The 26892-nt window shown below is 42.6% G+C and overlaps 1 protein-coding gene across 1 annotated transcript in view; it reads left to right on the top strand.

The window, feature by feature from the left end:
- HSPA12A (heat shock protein family A (Hsp70) member 12A) overlaps nt 1-26892 on the top strand; it is a 167231-nt gene that overhangs the window by 3690 nt on the left and 136649 nt on the right. The window contains exon 2 of the mRNA XM_053583829.1: nt 10335-10422. Coding sequence (XP_053439804.1) covers nt 10335-10422 — 88 coding nt within the window. The remainder of the gene's footprint in view (nt 1-10334; nt 10423-26892) is intronic.

Raw genomic sequence — 26892 nt, 5'->3', positions numbered from 1 at the left:
ACTCACATATACAGATTTTATACATACTTTGCACATTCCTTGGTGACTGTTTTTCCAATTCATATTGAGACTAAATGTCCATAGGCACTTCCGGAGCGTAAGAGCTTGACAGGGGTTGAGTGTGTTGCATTGTGCAACCAGACTTGGGAGTTAAGGTTAGGAGGGAAGGAGGGGGAAAGGAGAGGCCCAGGAGAGGCTCGAGAGATTTAGACAATTCTGGGAACATATCCACAGAGAAAGGGAAGGACTGTGTTCTCCTTTAGAAAGAGAAAATGGTATTAGAGAGGGGACATAGCCATGACTGCTAACGTCCCATGAATCTATGACCACACTGGATGGTGCGCATGTGAGACAAGGGCCATGTGTTAGGGCATGAGAAAACCTAGGTTAGAATCTCAGCTGTACCTAAGATCTTTACTGCATCAGTAAAGAGAGATTTGGATTGCATCAGTATTTTCTAAGCTTTTTGAATATGAAGACTCCTTTTAACAGCAAAAGCAATTGAGGCGTCCACCCCAGGTAGTGGTACTTCTACATGGTGACTGTACATTGAGTAGTACTTTTAGAGGCATTTATATTTTGTTCATGGAAATTCTGTACATCGGAAAAGAGACACATGAGCAAGCCATTAGTCAGTGTTGGGTGTGTGTTTGGAGTGGCGAGCCCCTTACACAGAATACACAGGCTTCCTGGTGAACTTTGTTGAGAACCCCTGAACTGGGTCTTTCCATTTTAAATTTCTCTTACTTTGTCGCTCTGATTAAAGTATCAGAACACATTAGTCTAATCCAACCTGCTAATTGAAAGCTCTTCATAGAGGAAATTAACCATTCATCAGTCTCTGCATTTCAAAAAAAACATTGCTAAGCTACATCAGACATTTCCTAAATGAATGCAGATAAAGAAAATGTATTTGTTCATTTTTCCTTAATCCTCTCCAGCACCTTTATTTAAATGGGAACTTGTTCGCCATGACTTTGATGTTTAGAAGTGATTGTTTAGATGTTATTTGGGGGTTGCTATCAAGTGCTTGTTAATTCTCCTTTCCTGCTTTTAACACTTGGTGTTGAATATCATTTTTCATAGGGAACTAATGAACATGATTGCAGGTGCCTTTAATCAACAAATCATAGACACTGGAGGCAGGATAGATGGAAAACGTTGCCTTTTCCTCGTCTAGAAAATGGGAATAATAATGTTAACCATCTTCACCTGGTTGTCATGAACGAGAAATACGATTGCCAAGCTAATTGCAAATATAAACACCTGTAAATGAAATTCTAAGTAATAAAAGTAGGACTGATTTGACTAATACAAAATAGAGTGTTTTTAATTTGTTTTTTCCCCCCCTTTATTGATGTCTCCCGGCAATAGTCATTATTACTTTAGTAGTAACAACAACAAAACCAGCCAAAACCACAGCAGCAACTACCTTTGATTGAGCACTTTTATGTGCCTGGAGCTCACTTACGGCATCCTATTGAATCTGCAAAACAGCCATGAAAGGTAAGTGATTGGCCCAAGATCACACAGTCAGTAAATAGCAGAGATGGAATTTGAATCCAAGTCTCACTGACTCCACTGCCCATACATTTCCTTTTGTGTACCGCTACCTCTCAGAGCTAGAACTCTCTTAGATTCTGCTGTCTTGTGTCAGCTGTTACTAGACTCTTGTCCACCCTTTCTGGAGGAGACAGTTGAGCTGCTTACACTGAGGTCTTGGAGAAGGGCCTGTGAGTAAGTGGCATTAATCTCGGATCCCTGGTACTTGGTCTGAGCTGCACAGTGGAATCAACTGCAGATTCTACTAGAATCTAAGCACTACTAGAAGATAAGTACCATGATGAGATGCATTGTTTATTATATTCATTGCTACAGAATTAAAAAAATCCTGATGCTTGGGCCCTGCCCAAGACCTATTAAAGCAATCTCTGGTGAGTGGAGCCTGTGCATAGGTATTTGTTAAATATATGATATTAATGTGCAGTCAAGGTTGAGAATCACTGCTTTAAAGGATTTCTCATGGATCAATTCAGAAAGTCAGTCACTAAGCCTTTACCCAGGAATGATTTGATGATTGATGCAAACAAGAAAATCTAGAAGTGTTGGGTCTTGGAATCAGAGGACATGGGTTCAAATCCTAATTCTTCCGGTTCCCAGCTGTGTGACCTTATGCAAATTACTTAACCCCTCTAAGCCTATTTCCTCATTGACTAATATTTTCAATTTCACAGGACTTCTCTGAGATTAAATTTTAAAATCCACGTAAACATTTCTTTCTACAGTGCCTAACGCATAGTAAATGATGTCATTGTAACCAAAGAAATGAAGGAAAAAGAAATGTAGCATTATAGCAGTTTTTCAGCATTTGTCTGAAAACCTTTATTTAGGTTTGTACAGGAATCCAGACTGAACTGAAGGAAAGGGGAGCCCTCTTTTAAAAACAGTATCAGTGACCTTTTGCAGTGATTAAGCCTCCTGGTAATCTAGCACTTTTATTTTAACCTTTAGCATTTGTGCCAAATTATAAAGTTGGTGTGTTATTTCTCTCTTGCTTCCCAAATAAAGCAGAAAGCTGGAGCTGTAGGCATAATGTGAATGTTCAAAGCTGGCATCCTGTCAAAGGCTGTTTTAGATTCAGCCTTCCGGTCATTTGTTCAAAGGCCTTTGACACTGAAGACCAAAAGATACTGTTGGAGATGCTACTGCTGGCAGTTTAATTGGTATTTTTTCCGGGAATAGACACACAATATCTATATGGGCAGAATGAAACTGGAAGCAGGGCAATTATCCCAGTGAGTTTAGACAGTAAAGAGAAAAAGAAAAGATCCGGCAAAAGAAACTCTTTAAGCAAGCTATTTTGGCTTTTCTAAATAGATAATTTTTTAACTTTATGGCACTAGACACAACTTAAAGGTATTTTTGTAGCTTAATTAGGGGGCTAAGAAAGCAAAAGGAATACATTTAAAATATCCTGCAAAGGACAGGTTTTCTGGTTTGTACTTCTATTCTTAATATAAAAGTAGAGAAATAAATATTGTCATTGTATTTATTGGGAGCAAAGATGATGTTAAATGCATTTCCCACATAGGGGGCAGCCAAGAAGAGAGCAGGAAGAATCCCAGTTAGGAGGACCAGTTAGATGTTTATCAAGTTATGGCTAAACATGTTTTCTTGGTTACTGTTGCAAATATCGATCTGGCCTGGCTCCTGGCCCTTGAGAGTCCTTCTTACGCCTATTTTGTTGTTGAATTTCAATGAGAATTAATAAATTGTTTGACTTTTGTAATTAAACTTCAGAACCTGATTGAAGGGGATTTTAACTTCCTTGAAAATGTACTTTAAGTTAATCTGCTTAAGAGGAATTATCTGTTTCTTACAACAAATTCAGAAGACGATCTTTCCCTTTTATGCCTGGTGGTTTCTGCTGGCCTGGCCATGACTGACGGTGATGTTATACCTTCAAAAAATTATTTGGGGGATTTAAAAAATTCAGTTGTTAAAAATTTAGTTCTTGACTCCTAGAGTTAATTGTCGGCAGAGTGTAGGGTGGTTGTTGCTTTGTTGCGGTGGTTACTGTTATTTTCTCTTTTTCTGTCTTGATTTGCCTTTCAGAATTGCTGCTTTGTCCTGTTTAAGAAATTTGAGAATTCTAGTTCTTTGGGTATTTTTAAAAAGCCAAACACTAGTACAAATTAAGAATGAGAACGATTATTTGAAGAATTATGAATTTGGGGAGTTTTTAGTGAATAAGATCATTTTAAGCATATTTCTCAAAATTGATTTGATTTAATTGAATCTCTTGCATATATGACAATTGTATATAAATTATCATCACTATGACAATTTTTGGAGCACTGTGTACCGCCAAAATTATTTAAGGTGAAAAATGTGAATGAATCCCTACTGTTAGATTAAATTTCTGTGACAAATTTTGAAAAATACACCAAATTGTATTGTAGGCTAACAAGGGCTAAAGTATGGATGATCCTGTTTTTAATTAAATAATATAATTATTATATTTTGTGATTGTGCATTCAATACCTTATGTGGATATTATTGAAATAAAACTAATAATCAGAATGGACTTCTCAAAAAAGAAAAAAGTTTCCATTAGTACTTGGAGGAGAATAGTTTAGTAAGGACAAAAGACTGAAATATTATTCCTAAAGTGGAAATGCTTTTAATACGTTACTTATGATGCTTACCTTTGGCTTGGGCTATCTATCGTTAGCAGCTGTAATTTAACTACTACAGTTTGGGATAGGAAAGAATAGGAAAATGCAAAAGACTCTCACATCCAGTTGTATTCAAAATGGAAGAAAGAGTTGATGTGAAGGCACATTTACTTAAAATAAATAATTGAGGCAAAAATGAGATTTGAATAGAAGTATCTGGGTGCCTGCCTTGACCTCCATTTCTTTTTGTGTGCATAGAGAGACAGCCACGGGAGCAGCGTGAGTAATCCAGGGTTCACTGTCTCCCACTGCCCTTGTCAGATCTAGCAAAGCTCCCTGAAGGAGCCACACTTGCTCAACAGCCGTGAGATGGTTATAAAATTGGAGTTGATTTATAAGCAACCCATTGATTTAAAATACCCTTCAGCTATCCTAGGTCATCATTCTTCTCAAAGTTCATGACCCAATATTTGCAATCTAGTCTTAGAAACTTTGTGGGAGTTTAAAAATAGGGATGATTGTGAAACGAACTTATGAAGCACAGGATTTCATAGAAAAGAGCCATCTCCGTCCATCTTACTTCTCTATACTGTCTAAAGAATTTTTCTACCTCTCAAATTTTAAAAGTAGAATTCCTATTTGAGGGAACTAGGGCCAAATTTCTTTTTGATATAAAATTATTCTAAGGCAACACCTGTTGGGGTTTACATTAACTTGTGGATCTGACCTGAACTTTGGCTGCCTGATCATCCATGGTTTCTTTTCTTTATAACCAAGCCAACAGCAAAAATAAAGTTCCTAGGCTGGTTTGGAGAATATAAAACTCAAAGACTGTGCTTTTTAGAGTAAGAATAAAGGGTTCTAACCATGACTTTTATTTTAAAGTGTGATATTTGAAATAAACAAAATGTGTATTTGTCACTTTATAAGCTTCGGAATGAATATTGAACTGCGTGTCATCACTTTTACCCTACAGAAAAGACAGCCATTTCTAGTTCTTAAGAAATGAATATTTGGAAGAAAAATATCATCTTCTCAGTAATTTCTTGTATGCTTCTTTTAATGTTGGAAAATTAGTTGAGGGTTTTTTTTTTTGAGATAATTGTAAATCTGCAAAGGTAAGATATGCAATCAAAATGAAGAATTCAAAATCATAAGAACTCTTTTATGTTTGCAATAGACTCTATCTCCACATACTATTCATTATATGAGAACTAAAAGAATCACCGCGTGTTTTTTTTAATTTTTTGTTTTTGTCTTTTCAACTACAAATTACTGTTTTTCCCTCTTCTGTGTATGCTGTCTGGATTTGGCTCTACCCTCACAAGGGGCATTCCTTGAACTTTTCATACTCTTTTTCAAGCTCTAAAGGAACACTGTCCTTCTTGGCACAAGACTGGACCCTGGCTAGCGAATCAGACATGTCACACCCATGCCTGTACCCTCTGGGGCCAAGGCTCAGCTGTCACATGGGAATCAGCCCCCACAATTACTGTGGTTGTGATGAAACCGTTACTATGTTTATGGCAGACTCACCTTGCTCTCCAAATTGAGACTTTCGGATTATCCACCTCATGCCACCCTGTCTTACCTATTTTTGACAAAATGTGTAGGTAGGATTTTAGGTTTTGTTTACGGTAGGCATCTAAAATTAGTCTTTTAGAATTATATTTTAATGGGTTATTTTAAAATAAGCTGTAACTCTGGAAGGACATGGAGGAAAGGGCTATGATCTGTATCAAACGGAGAAAGCCTTTGACTACTTAATGCTTTCTTAGCTTTCTTAGTTTTAAAAGAAAGGAAACTTTGCAGTGTGTAATTCTAAGAAAATTGTAAGAAATAAAAAAGTAGAGCAAAGCCCTTTGGTAGGCGAGTGAAGTCTGTGCTTGTGTAGCTTCTGTGATGTCTGACTTGATCATAACACTGAGGTTCAAATGTTGTTTTACACTAATCTTGTGCATTCTGAAAAGGCATAAAATAGTAAAATCTGTTTCTTCCTTTAGCCAATGGTTCTATTGTAATTCAGGAGATATTTTAAAAAGTTCAGATTAACATCATTTTCTAACTGTAAAGTATGCACACCTTATATATGGAATATAAACATTGCAACAGGTCCTGTTACTTCTCGCCCTGATGTTAGCTTTTTATTTAAGTATAAAAGATCTTAACATTTCTGTGGGTTAACTTTAACTGGATGAGATTCGTATTGGTACCAAATGTAAACCCATGTATCTACTAAGTAGATAAAGTGCTCAGGTTCAAGTGTGTGTGGTTCTCACGGTACAAGTAAATTTACAAACCTGAATTATGAGGAATGGTAGCATTTACCACTCAGAATAATCACACATTAGCCTGGGTTATAATTCTCACCACTGTATACATTGAATCAGCTGTGCATGAACATAGGAATAATGCAACATTAAAAAAAACATTGTGCTGCTTTTGCTTTTAAAAGCGCACCAACATTTTTACAAATCCTCTTTAGTAGGAAGTTCAAATAAACTTAAGTAATTTATACCTTGTGCAGTCAGGCAGTTTAAAATGTGCTACAGAGATATATATGAGTAATAAGATATAAAGCATGATCTCGTTGTCTCTGAACTTTGGAATTTTAGCCAGACCTCTTGCATCACATACAAGTAAACCACAGAAGGGGATGCAAAAGTGAAACCAGTCCCGTGGTGCTGTCAGATGGGACCTTCACTCGGCAGATGAGGTGCTTGTTTGGCTTGTCTCTCTCCTCTTCAAATAATGTTCTCCCCCCAGTCCCCGCCAGAAACATGGTGAAATGGTGTTAAAACTGTCCATGCACACTCCTACTCTGGGAGTTAATGGAGAGGACACTCGGCCTGAGGACCTGCAGCAGGCTAGCCACCTCCCGGCTTCCTGCCATTCAGAATGCCACCTCCCAGGCCCTCTCCCAGAACCCTGCTGCCTGCCCTGCTCCTTACTCATGAGGTTTCTCTTTCTAGCCCCTCTATCTGGGCTCTCCTATGCTTGTCTGCAGGGGCTCAGCTCTACCCCCTTTACTCGGTCTGGACTGCCTCCTTCGTAGACAGAGCTGCTAGAAATTGCTGTGTGGTGGTATTTACTGCTCACTTACCTGCTCCCATGACTATATGAATCTTGCTTTGAGATAAAGGCCTCAGAGTCAGGCAGAACTTTTAGGGTTATTTAGTTCCATGTTTGATTTACGTCTTTATTAGTTAGCTAATTATACTGTGTATATCTAATTAAATATCTAACTTCATGTATCACTTTATAGGCAAAAAGACTTTCCAATGTAAGCAAATAGGAAAAACATTTAAGCTGCTGGTTTAAAGGCTGTCAACATAATCCTTCATATCCAGGAATCAGCTTTTTTAAATGAGATCATTTTAAGGAATTTTTTTGTGTGTGTTCTCTTTAATAAACAGGTAGATAGAGGAAAAATCCCTTTTATCACAAATGGTATATTTTGGTAATGTATGGATAAGTGCCTTGACTGAATGTCATGTATATTCTGATAGTACATGTATTAAAAGATTTTAAAATATAAAACCCCACATCTCTAAATTCCAAGAAAAAAATGCTGTGCATATATACAGTTATGGAACTTGTACCATCACCTTCCAGAGGGTTTAGATGTAAAAAGTTCCATGGCTTTTTTGTATTTATAATTGTAAATGGCCTTTTTTTTCCTACCTCAGTTCTCTATGCTCTTTGTTAGTAAGTAGGCAGATGTTTTTGCCTTTTTTAAAAAGTGTGATAATAGGCACATCTACTGCCCTTAACTTCATGAGCTAGAAAAAAATATCCACGGAGCATCCTGGTGCAAGGCGATTCACCTGAGTTCTGTTCCCAAATTGGCAACACGGCAGCCTTGCATGTTGCAAGAGGCGCTTCCCACAAATTAAATTGAAAAAGTCTCTCACATTTAGATACAAACTTAGGGTTTCACCTGTCAGAGGAAAATGAAACCATCCCTAACAGCTTTTTATTTCCTTGGCAGGTTCATGCCTATGATAAAGTGATTTTTCCTCAGGTGAATTACTCCCTCGCGTCGCTGTAGCAGTGACTATATAAGAAAGCTATTTATGAAAACTCTTTAAATGTGTGGTCCCTATTCCCACAGTGTGTCGCTGCCGCCGCCAAGTGACAGGTTGGGAAAATCAGCAAACCCTAAACAATTAAAGCATCAACTCCTCTTTCCAAAACCCGGCTGCCTCCTAGACAAAGATGTTGCCTTCTGCTGTGAGGCGAAGACTCTCTGAATCCCTCTGAACCATTTGTCTCTCCAAATGTATGGCTTCTGCGGAAAAACTTGCATGAGTGATTAAAACAATAATTTTTTTCTCTGAATAAATATATCTAATTTTAGGGTTCAGGGAATTTTTTTAAAAAAATGTGTTCATTTAGTTTTCTAGAATATCACACAAAAACCGTACCATACTACGGGAAAGAAATTCTCTGTCCTAAAAATTCACCAGTCACACCAAAAACTTGTAACTCTGGGAACACACAAGTATCTTGGGGACGTATGCAAAGACTGTTCTCTTTAGCAACCTCATTCTTGAACGGGGCTAAGAGCTTTTCAATTGCTGTGACATTTTCAGCCAGGGAAGTAGTAGTTGTTGCAGAGCAATGTTTTACAGGCAATTACTTTATATGATCAATGGAGCAATTCCCCTTCCAGAAAGGAACCAAAGCAATCAAGTTAAATCATTAAAGAGAGAAAGAGAGAGTGGGAGAAAGGGTTCATCTCATTAGCAGGTGCCAGTGCTGCAGGCACGTTGGTGGCACACAATGTCACTGGCCCTTTAAGACAATGACTGCACTCCCTCCGCCATCACCACCCCCTCCCCATAGCTGTTGACAGGTCTAAACCTCCCTAGCAGCCCATTGTGGCCACAGTAGGAGGCACCTGCAGAAAATGTGCCAAAACCAGGCGGGGAGCAAGAGCTTTTCAATAAGCTCCGCAGCTGGAGAGGAGAGGCAACACTAAACAACCAGGCTGGGCCCAGGCATGTGACAGGGAAAGGGGTCAGAACCAGACACCTCCTATCGGCTTTCTGAGCACTGTTCGGTTCAATTTGCTGACATCTTCTAGCTGGCTTTTCACTATTTGCTTAATATGCTGAGGTATTTAGCTTAAAAGCACTAAATGCTCCATCACGATGAGCAGTTTTCCCTGTTGCCTTTTACTGTTATTAAGGACATTTCCCAGTATTTTCACTCTCTTTCTGCCCCAAACTGAGATTGTTTTCTTTTGCTTCTCTCCTAAGTTGCAGGCATTCTTCACCACCCGCCTCCTGCTTGATTTTACTCCTCTTTAATTCAGGGGCAAGTAAAGCTCTCCCAATTTCGGGATCTGTGCTGCCTCTGTAACACACGCACATTCTGATTGCTCTAAGCACATGTCTGGAAGCTGAATTCTTGAATTGCAGCTCAGTGAACATTTATTGTGCATCTACTGTGTACCCACTGCTGCTCACTGCTCACAGGGCTTCCAGAAATCCAGAGATGGGCAGGACGGGCTTCCCCCTTGATACTATTTAGGATCCAGGGAGTGACTAAATAGCTCACATAATTGGGGGGTTTAGGAATTTGCTTTGCACCCATGCACTTGTTTTTTGTAATATTTACAGCCCCTTTGAGAATAAGCAGGAGCAGAGGGGGAGAATAGCGAGGGACCATGTGCTGATGGTGTAGTGGCCTTGGCTGAGGATGCCTTGGGAAACAAGAGGGCAAATTCTCAATGTCATTTCTCAAAGGTAAATGAGAGAGACAACCTGGTCGGATTCCTCAATTTTGGCAGCTCCTATCTGTCCATGACTCCTTCTGTTTACACAACACTTTCCAGTTTTCGTGATATTTCTACCTATTTTTTTCTCACTTGAGCATGGACATAGTAAGGCATTATCTCTGTCTTGCAGATAAAAACATCTGAGACTCAGGGCTAAGCACCTTGCCCAAGGCCACATAACAAGTAGGTGGTAAGTGCAAAAGCCTGCCAGGGACCCAGTTCCCCTGTGCCCACCTAACCCTTGGCTCCCTCTCTGCCCCACTGTGCCTCTTCAGTCAACCAGCACGAGTGTGCACAAGAGTGTGCGACTCAAGAACTTCAGCAATGCACAGCCTCATTTTCACAGTAAAACTCTTTTCCCCCTCCTACAGATGGAGAGTGTTGGCGTGTACGGATTCTGTGGGTGTAAAGCAAAGAACAAAATGAAGCGTGATTCAAAGTGGGAAATAAGCGCTTCAGGTAGGAAATGGACTGATATGTGTAAGTATCAAACTGGCTTCTGAAATAATTACCCCTAGAACTTCATTCCTTTGGAGAGGGACTAGGTACATTTAAAACTGGGATGATTAAACTTCTGCGCACACATTTGCCAAATTGCTGCTGTGGAACAAGCAACGTCTACGTGTCCAAAAAGCCAAAAAGTGGTAAGAGGCTTGGGAGAAAGAGTGTTTTTGAGGCACCGTCGAGTCAGTTTCCCACCTACCCAAAGCCTGGGATCATGGCTGGCCGTGCTCACAAGTGCAGACCGTGGAGCGGGACCTAGCGTCAGTCTGCCAGTTCACGCTGTCTCCCTGCTCTGTTCTGGTGGCCCTGGGAGACTGTCTCTGTTCAGACTCATACAAAGGCAGGAAGAGATGGTCTCTGGCTCTTCTGAGCATGTTTTTGCTTTACCAGGTCTCTCCTCTCAGAGGACTGGTCTTCCTCACTGCCTCCCTCCAATTCTGGCGAAAACAAGAGGACTATTCATGTAAAAAGAGAAAGAAAGAAAAAGGGAGGGGGAGATGCCACCGACAAACTCCATTGAAAGCCACTGGCTGTTCATTTACATTCACACTTTTAAAAAATGTTAACTAATGATGTTAAATGGTTTGCCAAAGGTCCTGGCAGGTCAGTTGTAGAAGTGTCATTTCTGCCTAATTAGGGCTCTTGTGGCTGCCCGGGGGCCTCCCAGTGCAACTGGTGACAAGCCTAGAGCTGACAGCTTCAATTGGTGCCAATAGGAAGGTTGGGCTGGTCACGGTTTCCAACTCAGCCAGGTGTTTGCTGAATGGGGGAGGGACTTGGCGAGATCTGAGCACTTCTGTGATCCTTTTTCTTTCTCTGCTCCCTCCAAGTCTTTCCCCTTTGCCTGTCCTGTCTTGTGTCAAGGTCAAGAATGAGCTTTGCTAAATCAGCAATTTGGGTTATCTCTGGGAGGTCATTAGCAATCCCCAGCCTAGACATTTCAAGTGGTCTTGGACCTCGGATGCTAGATTTTTTTTTCCCCCCTCTCTAAAAATCAGAGAGTAGGAAAGGAAAGGGAATGCTTTAGGTGAAAAACAATAGTAGAAAGAAAACAAAACAAAAAAGCCCAGAAAACTGCATAGCCATCAAAGTGTTAAACTTCTGAAGACATTCATAGTAATAAAATTGTTTAAAGAGAAAACAGCTAAAGCATCCTGATCAACGAACAGTTTAAATATTTTAAAGAAGAAAATGATAATGAAAAGAAATCCTATAATGTTTCATGGGATGCACATAGTACGTATAGTAGATGTTCCATAAGTAATTTATTATTTGTTTTTTTTTAGGAAGAAAATTATTGTCTAAGAAATAAAGAATGATTGCTAGAGATCTTGCTACTTTTCGTGGTTGCTTTACCTATTCTATAATGCTGTATTTGAATTTCTCAGTTGTCCATAAAGTACATGCCAAGTTGAAGTCTCGCTTTATGGGTTGGTATGATTTTTTTGGTTTTGGTTTTGTTTTATTTTTGACAACTTAAAACAAGTAAGATACCACTAGTGCTTAGCACCTACAAGCTGCAGCAACTGCCATACAAGGAGACTGTCCTAGGGCAATGATAGGACAGCTGTGTCTAGAATTTGGGTTTGAGCAACTGGCAGATCCTGCGGGGATAACGACATTCCCTAGTTGTACCTGAATTGATCACGCCAGCACTCTCACACACACACACAAAGCACATGCACAGACAGAGTATGTTAACAAGTCTGGGCATTTGGGACAATGTCGTGTTAAACTAAAGAGAAAAGGTGAGCTGGAAAAAGCAACATTTGTTTTATGAAACTCTAAGTCCAGATCCAAAGGTTATAGTTCTGGAAACGAGAGGGTGTCTAAAATGAAACTTTGGTGTTTCAGCTTCTTTTCTTTGTCTCATGACCTCTTTCTCACCTGCTGCCTCTGTTTTCTCTAATATGGGACAAAGAAAATTGGGGCCAGAAATATAGATCATTTGTGCCTGTTGATTTTATCAAAGGAGCATTCTGAAGGTTAAATGAGACAGCGGATATAAGCTCTCCTAGGACAATACCCGGCACAAATCAGGTGCTCAACAGCTCAGTTCTTTCCCGGCTGTTTTGAGTCCTTCCTGGGTAAGACCATGTGCTTTCTGTGGTGTCAAGTTATTTTCCAGTCTGGTGGCAGGTGAGCTACTGAGTGAAGGTGGAGACTCATTCAGCTCTGAATCTTCAGTGCCTGGCATGGAAGGTACCAGAACAAATTTGAACAAACAGAATTAATAAAACTGACTAATAGGCTGACCTCATGAATGAGGCTGACCTCATGAATGATGCTGAACAAATTGATCTAGATATATTCAAACTGTTTAGTGGGGTTTCTGAACACCCCACCCCAAGGATCTCTTCTGTCACTAACTTCCCTTAAAAGACCTACTTTGCATTTTCACCTTATCTGATTTTTGCCTGTCCCTTTCTGACTACATCATAAGTTCTTTTTCCTCTTCCTTGATGACCTTCTTTGTTTTTCTTGCTGTTCCTGTTGGCTGTTGTTTACTCACATGGCTTTTATTCTGGGGTCTCCTTTCTGGTCTTGTTCCCGCACTGCCTCCCCACCCACCTAGATCCTGACCCCCAAAGCTTCAGTTGCTGCCTGTGCCCTTGGAGGGCCAGCGATTGCCACGCAGCTCTTCTGAGTGCTAAAAAGCGGCCACTTAGGAATCTCCTGTGGTAAGGAATATGAGTATTTAAAAATCATTCTAGAAGAGATTAGTGGTAAAGAAAACCTTCCTCAGCAACTCCATCAGCATGGAAAAAGCGGACAATTCATTACTAAAACTAAAAAACCTTTTGAAGACTTACGAACAGAGGACAGAACATGTGAATTTCAAGTCCTGTGTTTTGTGGCTTTAATACACTCCGAGACTGGTATTTGTGATAACTGATTAGTACCATGGTGACCCTGGAAAGGTGAAAGTATGTTTATCCAGGGGTCCTCACACTTTTTAAACAGGGGGCCAGTTCACTGTCCCTCAGACCGTTGGAAGACTGGGCTATAGTGTAAAAACAAAACAAAACTATGAACAAATTCCTATGCACACTGCACATATCTTATTTTGAAGTGAAAAAACAAAACGGGAACAAATGCAATCACACCACCTCATGTGGCCCACTGGCCGTAGTTTGAGGACCCCTGAAAGACAAGTCTGACTTGGTTATTCCCTAGCTTAGGGCTTTTGGGTGGCCCTTCCAGATCTGGCTCTGACTTCTCTCTGACCTTGAACCTTTCCTCTGGTCATGCTGATCTGCTAGGAGTTCTCTGGACATGGGGGCGTGTTTCATGCCTTGAGACCTTTGAACAAACTCTTACCCTAGGATGTCCACCTTTCTCCCATTGTTCTCTCAACAAGCACCTGTTATTAGGAAGGATTCTCAACTCCATGCCACCTTCTCTGCAAAGCTTCTTCTGACCTTCCCAATTTGAATTGACCTTTTTCTCTTTTGTGACCTGCTGTAGAACCTTAATGTTCTTCTAATAATATGATATATATTTTTTTGTTACATGGATCGCTTTTAGAATGCTTGGGTCATGGCTATGAGCATCCCCATCATCCAGATGGTGTTCATTGTACCTGTTAGGTAGGTTTCTTCCTGTCCTCCTCTGTTTGTTTTCTGCTAAGGTTGACATTCCTCTGTGCACACATGTGCTAATCAGTTAGTTTCAGTTTAATAGTATGTGTAGTGTTTGTTTTTCCAGTCTTGTGATACTTTGCTTAGGGCAATATAATAGTAATAACCTTTTATCAGTATGCCTTCTTGGTGCCAATAAGTGTGTTTTCAATTGTTGTGTCATTTAAGCCTTGATATCATATGAAGAAGGCACTGCTGTAGATACAGTCCTGAGTCACTTAATGATGGGGATACGTTCTGAGAAATGCATCATTAGGAGATTTTGGCTTTGTGTGAACATCATAGTGTGAACTTACACAAATCTAGATGGCACAGCCCCCTACACAACTAGGTACTATGGCTTGTTGCTGCCAGACTGCAAACCTATACAGGGTTAGGGTTAGGTGACTGCCCGGAATACTGGTGCAGTTGTAACACAACAGTGAGTATGTGCGTCTCTCAACATCTCTAAACATAGGAAAGGTACAGTAAAAAATACAGTATTAAAATCGTAAGGTACCACGGTCGTGTATGGGGTGCCTCATTGATAAAAACATCGGTGTACAGCGCATGACTGTATTTTGCCAGGGGAGACCCTGCAGCTTAAGTCACATGTTTGATGTCACAGAGCTACAAACTGGTGGAGATGGGACCTGGGCCCAGCCAGCATGGCTCAAGCACACACATTTGACCACACTCTAGAACCACCAGAACAGGCTGTCATTTGTTATCAGTAGCCACCACGCTGACAGAGAGGGCATTATGGTTTTCAGTTCATCTTTCTCCAGGTGGGGAGCTTCGTGAGGGTGGTGGTGCTCATGTAACCTTGTGTTCTAGTGCCTGTCAGGCTAGCACATGAGGAGACTAAATGTTTATGAATTTAATAAAATGGCATTGGACTGTGCTGTCCTATATATTTCTGTGTGTGTATATCTGTATATACATTCTTTCTCTCCCTGCTTCTCCTGTTCTTTTTATATATGCATATATAAACATATAAATATACATATTTCGCATACACATATGCATGCACATATTTGCATATTCATATGCACATATATAGGCATATGCACATAAATTAACATTATGTATTGATATATACATAAATTAATATATATTATCTATAACTATAAAGAACGCAAGAGAGGCAGACAGAGAATCACTTGCAGTCTGATGCAATAGATGTGTATTACATGCTGTCTTTGAATTCTGTGTTCAATCTAGTTTCCTTGCAGAATGGGTAAGACACCACGCACCCTGGCCCGCGTGTTCCTAAAGACAGACCTCTGAGCTCTCAAAGTGCTGCCATGGCGTATCACAGTACACCACTCAGTCCCTTGAGGCTGAGCTTGTTAATGGTGGTGACATGGGTTTCATTCTCTGCCAAGAATGCCCAAAGTGCCCACAGCGCCCACCATGACCTCCTATAATGTGCTGGGCAGTGTCCAGGCCTCACTAGCACGCCAGCAGTGAGAACAGCCTTGGCACAAATACACAGGGCTTTGCCGGAGCTCAGAGGCAACCATGAGATCCGGAAGGTTGGGTGAAGGTCCAACGAGAGCTGATTCCAGGACAGCAAACCCTCCGTTCACCCTTTGAATTGCATTCTCATGCTAGTGCCTGGAAAGGGAAGAAGTTTGTGTGTCATTTATGTTCAAGTGCCTGTTTGACACTGAGTGGGTCACATTTATTTTGCCCTATGTGAGCATAAAAAATCTCTGTTTTAAAGTCGGATTCTAGAACTTTAAAAGCTGTCGAGTTCATCTCTATTTTTCCAAAGTCATTCAGTAGCGCTGGTGCCCCTGCTCCCCTCCCTGCTCCTGTCCTTGCCTTTCTGGACCCCTTTCTCTCAGCCTTGCTAAATCATACCCACCGTTTAAGAACCCCTATCTCTTAAGATGCAGAACTCTGACAGGGTGTAGAGGCTTGGATGCAAACACGGGAAAAATCACAAGGTTATTTCTTACACTTTTGCACAAGAGTATAGGAACTGCAGAGCTGAGTCAACTGGTGCTTCTATGAGAATGGAATGTCTTTGATGTTTTCTGTTTTATTTTATTTTATTTTATTTTATTTTTTGAGACAGAGCGTCAAGCTGTCACCTTGGGTAGAGTGCTGTGGCGTCACAGCTCACAGCAACCTCCAACTCCTAGGCTCAAGCAAGTCTCCTGCCTCTGCCTCCCAAGTATCTGGGACTACAGGCACCTGCCATAATGCCCAGCTATATTTTGGTTGCAGCCTTCATTGTTGTATGGCAGGCCCAGGCTGGATTCGAACCCTCCAGCTCAGGCCTTGAGCCACAGGCACCAAGCCTCTGTTTTATTTTTTAAATATTTGCAAATACAAAATAGTGTTGTTCTTCCATAAAAACCCAAGTTTGTGGTTATAAATGGAAATAATTTTCCAGAGTGCTTTCATGTGTTCTTGATGCAGGACAGCTCAGAGGCTTGCCCTGTGCCTTCGCACACAAGGCCCCATGTCTGGTATACCTGTGCTGTCACCATCTTGGAATTGTTAATTCCTTGAATGAGGAGTCCTACATTTTCATTTCACACTGGGCCCAGCAAATTATATTTGTGGTCCTATAAACATAAGGGTTATGGGATCACCCCTGATCCCCCACCATGAAGCATGGAGTTACAGCTTTAAACCTTAACATGGCTGTTACGCCCATGCAGGACAGCATGGGAGGTTGGGTGATCTTTAAGAGAGGGGAGAGGCAGGAAGGGTTGGGGGCCCTGGGTGCCAGCTTCCAAGGATCAGCCCTGCCTCGTGGTGTTGTCACGGTCTATCTACCAAGGCCAAGGAGGTGAGCAGTCGTTGTGTAATTCACATGCAGCAAAGCTTCTTGAGAGAGTTCTGTTGTCCACCCGGAACTGCCAACTCACTTGGTGAAGATTTTCTGCTTGTTTGAAACTTCCAGGAACAAAAAAAAGACCCTAGAGAAACACACCAGGTTTGAAAATGGAGTTTTCTTTTAAAAATGTGTATCTGTAAATTCTTATTCCAGCTTGTCATTTAATTTCCTTTCATTTTGATAACCTACTGTCTTATTCCAAAGGGGACTTTCAGACAGACATATAATCAAATAATAAAAATGCTGCATTTGAGAAATAAGACTGAAAGGAAATTAGGGCAGAGTCAAGGGTAAGATTAGTTCACAAGTGTGTACCATGAGGTCTTGTTGAATTTTTAAAAATGGGCCCCACACACCATGCCTCCACGCGTCCAGCAGCACAGCACAGGCGGAACAGTGGCCAGCGGCAGGTGTGAGGCAGGAGAAGGTGGAGGTGGGAAGCAGGTCCCAGCTTGGCTTCTGCTGGCCTCAGTGGAGGATGGGGAGATGTCCTGGGAGCATGGTGGGATTTTCCAGAAATCTCTTACCCAGGGGACCTGGCTAGTCCAGAGTGAAGCTTCCCTTGGAGGAAAGGGGTCACTTTGAGCACACGACGGTATCTTGGTGGCCAGTCTGTCCCGCCTCTGCCTACAGGCTGAGTAGGGCTCCAGCAGACAACACACACAGCTCTTCACTCCTGCACGCCACCTGCGCTGCCCTCTGCAGCGTTGCGTGGGATGGTGGCGTCGGTGAGCCTGGAGCTGGCTGTGTTGGTGACGCTCACATGGTAGCAGTGGCCCCAGCACTAGTAGCATCTGTACCAGTAGGGAGGTGGCACCAGCACCTTCCAAGTGGATGTGGCAGCATTGAAAGAGCTGCAGTGGTGCAATGCTGCAGTGTCCGCAGCAGGGGCGAGCCCTGCCAATGGCCCCATGGGTGACCGAAGCCCAGACCTGGAGATACTGGGAGAGTCTTATTCAACGAGGTATTTGAGGCTCTGCCTGAGGGAAACTAATCCAATGGTTGGGAGAAATTGGAGCCAAAGACATGCTTTTTATGCATTTCTTATGTTAAAATGTCCCTAATTTTAGCCTTAGTATAGTGTGACCACGAAGATATGAGTGACATGAGATCTAGAGCATTCATAACTAACCAGCTGGCAAGAGAAGCTCAGTTTCCCCGAGTGTGGGCAGGTGAGCACATCTCGTTCATTCCATAAACATCTGCAGAATCCCTGCCGGGTCAGGAGTCACTTTGCTGGGATCTAAATCCGGCTCTGCCACTTACTAGTCTGTGATCTTAAGCAAAGTATGTGATTTCTCTGAACCTATTTCCCCAACTGTAATATGAAGGATAAATAATAAGTATCTACCTCATTGGGTTTTAGGAGAAACAAGTGCATCTGAAGTGTTGAGCACAGTGCCTGCACAGGTTAAGTATGATTAAAGGTTGTGAGATGTACAGAGCTGTGTAATCCCCCATTAATTAAAGTATTGTTTGTCCACAGAAGGGAATGCACAAAGCACAGAAGGCTATCCTGTGTTAACTGAGGCTATCATGTGGTACAGAGATTATAAGTGATTTGACTAGATTATCCTTCTTATCTGCTTTTTATGATTTTTCCAGTGTACGTGAACTATGAGATTTTAAAACAGAAAGGGCACTGGGTGCAGTGGCTCACATCTGTAATCCTAGCACTCTGGAAGGCCAAGATGAGAGGATTGCTTGAGGCCAGAAGTTTGAGACCAGTCTGAGCAAGAGTGAGACCCATCTGCGAAAAATAGAAAAATTAGCCAGGCATGGTGGCAACACCTGTTGTCTCAGGTACTTGAGAGGCTGAGGCAGGAGGATTGCTTGAACCCAGGAATTCAAAGCTGCAGTGAGCTAGTGCCACTGCTCTGGAGCCTGGGTGAGAGAGATTCTGTCTCAAAAACAAACAAATAAACAAAAACCAGAAGGAGAAACAGTCCCAATTCCATCTGCTCTTCCCTTTGGTACTTTTAAAGAATTAAATCATAGCTGTGTACATTAATGCCCCTTTGGTACTTCATTCAGCTCCACAACACCTCTGTCCTCCATGTGCCTGGCCAGATCCTACACGGGTGGTCACGCAGCCCGTGTAGGCTGCTGTCAGAAGCTCTTTCTCAGAGGGTCCGCTTGTAGCTTCTGGTCTTTGTGTTTCACTCATCCCCTCCTCCAGTGAATGCTGATTAACCACCTCTTATGTGCCAGGCATGGGGATGAGTTCTAGGGAGAGGGAGACAACGTGAGTGAAAACCAGCAGGCCCCTTAATGCAGCTGGTAAGTTAGTGATGCTCTCAGACTGTCCTCCAGTAATCAAACACGTCATGCCAGGTGGAAGTGTTATGGACACATGGAAGGCAGTGCTCTGACTGTGGACGGCAGAGACGGGCAAAGGGTGATTGTCAGCTGAGTTGGGAAGGATGCATAACGTTTGTTGGGTACATGGGGTCCTTTGGGGCCGCACACACACACATTCCCGTCTGTGTGATGGCCTTTCAAATGTCTGAAGATGGAGGCTCCCCTGGAGTCATAATTCTCTTTTAGCTTTTTCTTCCCAGGATGTGATTTCACAGCTTGTTTTCATTCTGACATCCAGTTTGGTCATGAGCTCCCTTTTATAACCGTTTTATCGAGCTATAATTCATACACCATACAATTCACCCATTAAAATTCAATGATTTTTAGTAAATCACAGGAGTTGTGCAATCATCAGCACAATTGAGTTTAGAACATTTTCATCACTCCCAACAGAAACCTTTACATCCATGATAGTCATTTCTCCCCAAAACCTCAGCCCTGGGAAACTACTAATTATTTTCAACCACTATAGATTTACCTCTTCTGGACATTTGTAGGAATGGGATCATATGGGATTTCTTTTGTAACTGCTTCTTTTTTTTTTTTCTTGAGACAGCTTCTCAAGCTGTCGCCCTGGGTAAAGTGCTATGGTGCCGCAGCTCACAGCAACCTCATACTCTTAGGCTTAAGTGATTCTCTTACCTCAGCCTCCCAAGTAGCTGGGACCACAGGCGCCCGCCACAATGCCCAGCCATTTTTTTGCAGTTGTCATTGTTGTTTGGCAGGCCTGGGCTGGATTCAAACCCGCCAGCTCTGGTGTATGTGGCTGGCACCCTAGCCGCTTGAGCTACAGACGCCGAGCCTGCAGCTGCTTCTTTACGTAGCGTGAGCCTCATCACCTCTCAGTGTGTGTCAGTGCTTCCCTCCTTTTCCTTGCTGAACCATATTGCATCGTATGGACAGATCGGATTTTGTTTACCTATCAGTCAGTTGGTGGATATTTTGAGTTGTTTCTATCGTCTGGCTATTGTGAATGATGCTGATATGAACATTCATGTATAAGTTTTTGTCTTGACATTATGTTTTCACTGCTTTGGGGTATATATTGAGGAGTGAAATTGCTGGATCACATGGTAACTCTAGGTTTAACCTTTTCTTTCTTTCTTTTCTTTTTTTTTTTTTTTTTTTGAGACAGAGTCTTACTCTTATCACCTGAGTCGAAGTGCAGTGCTGTGATTATAGCTCATTGCAACTTCAAATTCCTGGGCTCAAGTGATCCTTCTGCCTTTGCCTCCAGAGGAACCGGGACTACAGGCACACATCATCATCCCCAGCTAATTTTTCTCCCTTCCCCTCCCACTTTCCTTCCTCTTCTCTCCTCCACACCCCATTTTTTGTAGAGATGGGGGTCTTGCTCTTGCTCAGGCTGGTTTCAAACTCCTGACCACCTCTGCTTCCCAGAATGCTAGGATTACAGGCACCAGCCATTGAGCCCAGCCTGTTCGAGGAACCACCAGACGGTTTCCCACTGTGGCTGCACCATTTCTTTCCCCACATCCTTGTCAACGCTTTCTGTTATCTGTCTTTTTGATTATAGTCACCCTGTGGGTGTGAAGTTTTGATTTGCATTTCGCTGATAACCTTATGTTAGTATCTTCTCACGTACTCACTGGGCAGTTCGTATACGCTCTGTGGAGAAATGTCTGTTCAGATCCTTTGTCCATTTTTAAGTGGGGTTATATTTTTTCTTACTGATTTGTAAGAGTTCTCCATATATTCTAAATCTCCCTTTTCAGGTGTATGATTTGCAAATATTTTCTCCTATTCTTTGTGTTATCTTTTCCCTTTCTTGATGATGTTTCTTTGAAGTGCAAATGTTTTGAATTTTGATTAAGTCTGGTTTATCATATCTAAGAAACCATTGCCTAATACAAAGTTTCAAAGATTTATACCTATGCTCTTCCCTTTTGTTTTTTCTAAGAAGAGTTTTTTGGTTTTAGCTCTGACATTCAGGATTTTTGTCCACTTTGTATGATACCAGTTGTACCGGTATAATTTATTGAAAATAATATTCTTTCCCCACTAAATTATCTTAATATTCTTGTCAAAAATCAATTGAGGCCAAGCGTGGTGGCTTGTGCCTATAATCCCAGCACTTTGGGAGGCCGGGAGTTTGAGATCAGCCTGGACAACATAGCAAGACCTCCCTCTATAAAAACTGATAAGAAAAAAAATAACTGGACATGGTTTTGTGTGCCCATAGTCCAGCTACTTGGGAGACTGGGGCAGGCGGATCTCTTGAGCCCAGGGTTGAAACTGTGATTGTACCGCTGCACTCCAGCCTGGGGGACGGAGCAAGACCATGTTTCAAAACAAAACAAAACAACCAATTGACTATAGATGTGACGGTTTATTTCTGGACTTTCAAATTCTGTGCCATTGTTATATATTTGTATAACCTTATACAAGTACAGAATCTTCTTGATTACTGAAGCTCTGTAGTAAGTTTTAAAATCAGAAACCGTGAGCCCTCCAACTTTGTTTTTCTTTTTCAAGATTGTTTTGTTTATTCTGCGCCCTTTGCTAAATTACCATATGAATATAGGGATTGGGTTGAAACTGTATCGGGTGTCCAACCATGGCCCATGGGCCACATGCAGACTTTTGAGGACAATTTTGCTTACCTGCGGTGTCAGATATTGCATAGATTATGCACGAACCGTTTTTTTTGCTCATCAACTGTCATTAGTGTTTGTGCATTTAACGTGTGGCCCGAGACGTCCTTTCTTCTGTGTGGCAGCAAAAAAGAAAGGTTGGACACCCCTGCCAGTGTCAATCCATCTGGGGAGTATTGCCATTTTTAACAGTATTGTAAGTCTTCTCATCCATAAATGTGAAATATATCTTGTTTTTTTAGGTCTTCTTTAATTTCTTTCAACAGTGTTTTATAGTTTTTAGAGTACAAATTTTTACCTCTTTTGTTAAATTTATGCCTAAATATTTTATTTGTGTGAAGCTATTATAAATGAAATTATTTTCTTAGTTTGGTTTGGGGGTTGTTCATTTCGCATCCCTTTAAGAATGTGGTCCCTAGAACCATCTGATTGGCACTAAACACGGTGAGATGCTCACCTCACACTTGGGGATGCAGTTATCTACAATAACCCATGACAAAGTTAGCTCCTTGTGGGAGGGGAAGTTGGAGTGGAGTGGTTGGCATAGCAACATCATACCCACGGCTCATATCAACAGAAGCCCCCTAGATCTTTGCAGGCCTTCTGCTGCTATGTTGTGTTCCCCTCATTTTATACCTGGGAGGTTAGTTCTTGGGAGCCATGGGTAACATGTTACCCTGACCATTTCAGGCCATTTCTCCCAGTCTGTGAATGAGATTGATTTGGGTGCTGATTCTGACCTCGTCGTGATATCTTTGTCCCCAGCCTATCCACAAATGCGAAGAATGTGCCCTCAATTTTATTTTCATTTAATCCAGTAATAAAAATGTTTACCAGAACTTTGCTAAGTATAGATGCTTGATGTCCTGAAATCAGAAACTCTCTCTGAGATTATTAAATTGTAGCCCCTGAATAATGGTATCCAATCAGTTCCCAAGCCATTCACTGGTCCCTGCACATAACCTAGCAGTCCTTATACCAAAGTCTACAGGTGCATGAACCCATATGTCAACCCCAATGAACTTTTCAGATGCCCTATTAAATTCGGAAACCCTTGATCTACCTCACTTCTCCCAGTTTCATAATCCTACCAAAGAAAGAAGCAAAGAGGAGTTTCTTTGTGAACCCACAATGGGTCCTGCTGATTCCTGCTTTCTATATCTTCATAAACCGTAGATCACCTTGTATAATCCATTCTTGAATTATTTTCATCAAACTCACTACCCAGTTATTCTCTTACTTCAAGAGAATTAACCTCAGATGAAGAAACTGACGACCGCAGAGATGAAGGTCATGGGTAAAACTGGTAAGTGTGGAGGGAACACTGGAGCCCAAAGCTCAGGATGGCATGTCCTGTGCTTCCTTCTCTGAGGATGGAGAAAGACTGCTCGAGTGTGGACAGGCGTGAGCAGGTGTGGGCATGGGAAGAAATTCAGTTGTCCTTGCCCGCAGATAAACCTAAGTGTACCAATTTCTCTACCCAAAGCAAAATACTACTTTGCTAGAAGTGCCTTAGAAAACTCCAGAAGGTAGGCAGAGCATGAAAAAAAGACTTTGAAACCACATTTGTGGTTCCCTATCATCTCTTTTAATTCAGGGTCCTCTTAGGCCTGAATTGTCTGGATTTCATTAATTCAACAAGCATCTATTCATGCACATTTTTTCCAGCCTCCATTGTAGGCCTTGGAGATTCTGAGATAGAAAAAATGTAGCCCCTGCCCAGTGGGAGCTCTGTGTCCAACAGAGAAGGTTGACAGGTGAAACCTGCACTGTGATGTCCTGCAGTGGGTACTGTGGTAGACCCTGCCTTGCCACCCCATCCCCTGAGGTCCAGGGTTTCCTTTCATGAATTCAAGATGGCAAGTGACAGAGGTGGATCAATGTAGAACACAAACCAGTCAACGAATACTTACTTCACATCTCTTATGCGCCAAGCACTATCCCAGACATGAGAATACAGCAGTGAAGAAAACAAAAACTCCTGTTATCATGGAGCTTACATTCTAGAGTGTGCAATGTGTATGTGAATCTTAACATATATGTTAAATGACAATGTGGTATCGAGAAAAAGTAAAGCTGAATGAGGGATAAGGAATGATGGGGGTAGAAACGGTATTGGGATTTAAAAATAGGAGGATTTAAAAATCTGGGGGAGGACTTACTGAAAAGGTGACTTTTGAGCAGCAACATGAGGAAAGTGAGTGGTCAAGCCATGTGTATCTCTCATGGAGGAGCATCCCAGGCAGAAGGGACAGCTCATGCAAAGGTCCTGAGGTGGGAGTTGCCTTGTGTGTCAGAGATCCTTAAGGAGGCCATATAGCTGAGAGGGGGGCCATGTAGGGCCTTGTAGGCCATGATAAGAACTCATGCTTCTCTGAGGTGCAAACTCAGGATGGAGAATGACGGGAACTTACGTTTTTACTTACTTTTATTTTTTTCCAAGATGGAGTCTTGCTCTGTCACTCAGGCTAGAGTACAATGGTGTCACCATAGCTCACTGCAATCTCAAAACTTTTGGGTTCAAGTGATCCTCCTGCCTCAGCGTGCCAGGGTAGCTGGAACTACAGGTGCTAATTTTTGAATTTTTTTTTTTTTTTTGTAACGAAGGGGTCTCTATGTTGCTCTGGCTGCTCTTAAACTCCTAGCCTCAGGTAACTCGCCTACCTCAGCCCCCCACTGTGTTGGGATTATGGGCGTGAGCCACCACCCCTGGCTTACTGACATTTTTGAAGGATCCCAGTGGTCATGCTGAGAACAGACTTTGGTAGGGAGCAGGGGGGCAGAGGAGAGGCCGCTAACTTGGTTGTGAAAACGAGAAGAATAATGATGACACCAGAACGTGTGGCGTCACCCATTCATGGTGCCAGCGATTGGAGGAGGAGCAGATTGGGGGTGGAAGGAGATCAGGTGTTTGGTTTGGGGCCTGTGAGTACAGATGCCTGTTAAACATGCCCTGGGGATGTGCTGAGCTCCAGCTAGACTGGGAATGTCAATGTGGGGCATGTGGTACTTACTGCCGAGAACCAGCAGAGATGCCAAGGAGCCTGTAGGTGGGAATGAGATGTCTGGGGGTGAAAAGCCTGGCACACCCTCACACTCAGAGCTCACACACGTGAGGAACAACCGGGGGAGGAAGTCTGAGGCTCTGTTGTGTGACAGGAGAAGACAAGCAGGAGGATGTGGTGTCCTGGAAGGCAAGTGAAGAGGTGTTTCCACAGGGTGGTCCGCTGTCAAGTGGACCGACTGGCTGCATCTCATGAGGACTGAGGATCAACGCCTACTCATGGTTTTTGTGGCCATGCTAGGGAAAGGAACGACAGGCAGGTAGCCCTCCTGAACCCCCCACCCCACCCTGCAGGCCTGTCCAGGCTATCACAGGGACGGCCTCCTGCACAGACTCACACTCCACCCTGTGCTCCCACCTCCATCCTCCAATGGCAAAACGAGTCTGGCCTCCTCATGCCAGCATTGCTGCCTAAGATGCTTGTCAAGTTACAGCATTTACATTTGTGGGATGAAGTCCCTGTTGTGATTGTGTCCTGTACCCAGGGGCTGTGCCACATACCCTTACATTGTGCCCAGTGTTCCCTCCCTTCCCTCCCTCTCCCCCCAACTTGAACTCAATTGAATTTTTTCTCGTGTGTGGGCATGTCTTAGTTCATCTCAACGCTACTTATTTTTACCAACTAAAAGCACACAGATTATTTCCAAACATGTATGGTCACAGGGTGCATTTCAATACATATGTCATTTAATATGTCAATTTCCCCCATTAGTATCATTGTTCTCTCAATTATTCTTGCCCAAGTATCTTAGTCTGTTCAGGTTGCTATAGCAAAATCCTTAGACTGGGTAATTTATCAACCATGGAAATATATTGCATATAGTTCTAGAGGCTGGGAAGTCCAAGACCAGCATGCCAGCTGATTTGGTCCCTGGTGGGGGCTCATTTCTCACAGCTGGCACCTTTTACACATTCTCACGTGGCAGAAAAGGTGAACACACTCCCCCAGACCTCTTTCATAAGGGCACTATTCCCATTCATGAGGACTGTGCCCTTATGACCTAGTCATCTCCCAAAGGCCTTACCTCTTTTTTTTTCTTCTTCTTATTATTTTTTATTTTTTTTTTGTAGAGACAGAGTTTCACTTTATGGCCCTAGGTAGAGTGCCATGGCATCACACAGCTCACAGCAACCTCCAACTCCTGGGCTTAAGCAATTCTCTTGCCTTAGCCTCCCGAGTAGCTGGGACTACAGGCGCCCGCCATGACACCCGGCTATTTTTTTTGTTGTTGCAGTTCGGCCGGGGCCTGGTTTGAACCCGCCACCCTCGGTATATGGGGCCGGCGCCTTACCGACTGAGCCACAGGTACCGCCCAGGCCTTACCTCTTAATACCAATACCTTGGGGGGTAGATTTCAACATGCAAATCTTAAAGGGACACAGATAATCAGACCATGGTGCCACCCTGTGGAAAGTGTAAGAGGAGTCAATTCCCCCCTGACTGTTTGGGGTAGGGAGTTGAGGGGCAGGAAATCTAAGTGGAGCCTTATAGAGAAGAGCAGTGTGGGGGTGCTCCAGGTAGATGGCGGGCATAGGGGGTGGAAAAGCAAAATCTTGGTGCTGGGAAAATGCAAGTGGGTTTGGGACAGGTGAACAACCAGAGCAGCTGGAAGATGGACTCATGGGACACAGGGCTCGTGCTGCCTAAGAGGGAACTGCTTGTGAAGGAACGTTAGGGATTTCCTTTCTGGTACAGTTGTCCCAGGGAGAATGGGACCAATGTGACCAGTCAGCTGGGAGCATTGGGAAGGCCGAGAGGAATGAGCAGAGAAGCTCATTCCTTCCAGAGAAGGTAGGGTTGCGAGGGACTAACAGACCAAGGGACACGCCTGGAGGCAGGTAGCAGTGGTGCTAGCAGGCACAGCTTCCCCTCTGGAGGCACACTGGGACGTGGTGGGGACATCCGTC

Source organism: Nycticebus coucang, chromosome 3 (genome assembly GCF_027406575.1).
Source record: "Nycticebus coucang isolate mNycCou1 chromosome 3, mNycCou1.pri, whole genome shotgun sequence".
Taxonomy (NCBI): Eukaryota; Metazoa; Chordata; class Mammalia; order Primates; family Lorisidae; genus Nycticebus; species Nycticebus coucang.
Note: the sequence above shows the minus strand (reverse complement) of the source record. Positions and strands in the feature narration are given on the sequence as shown.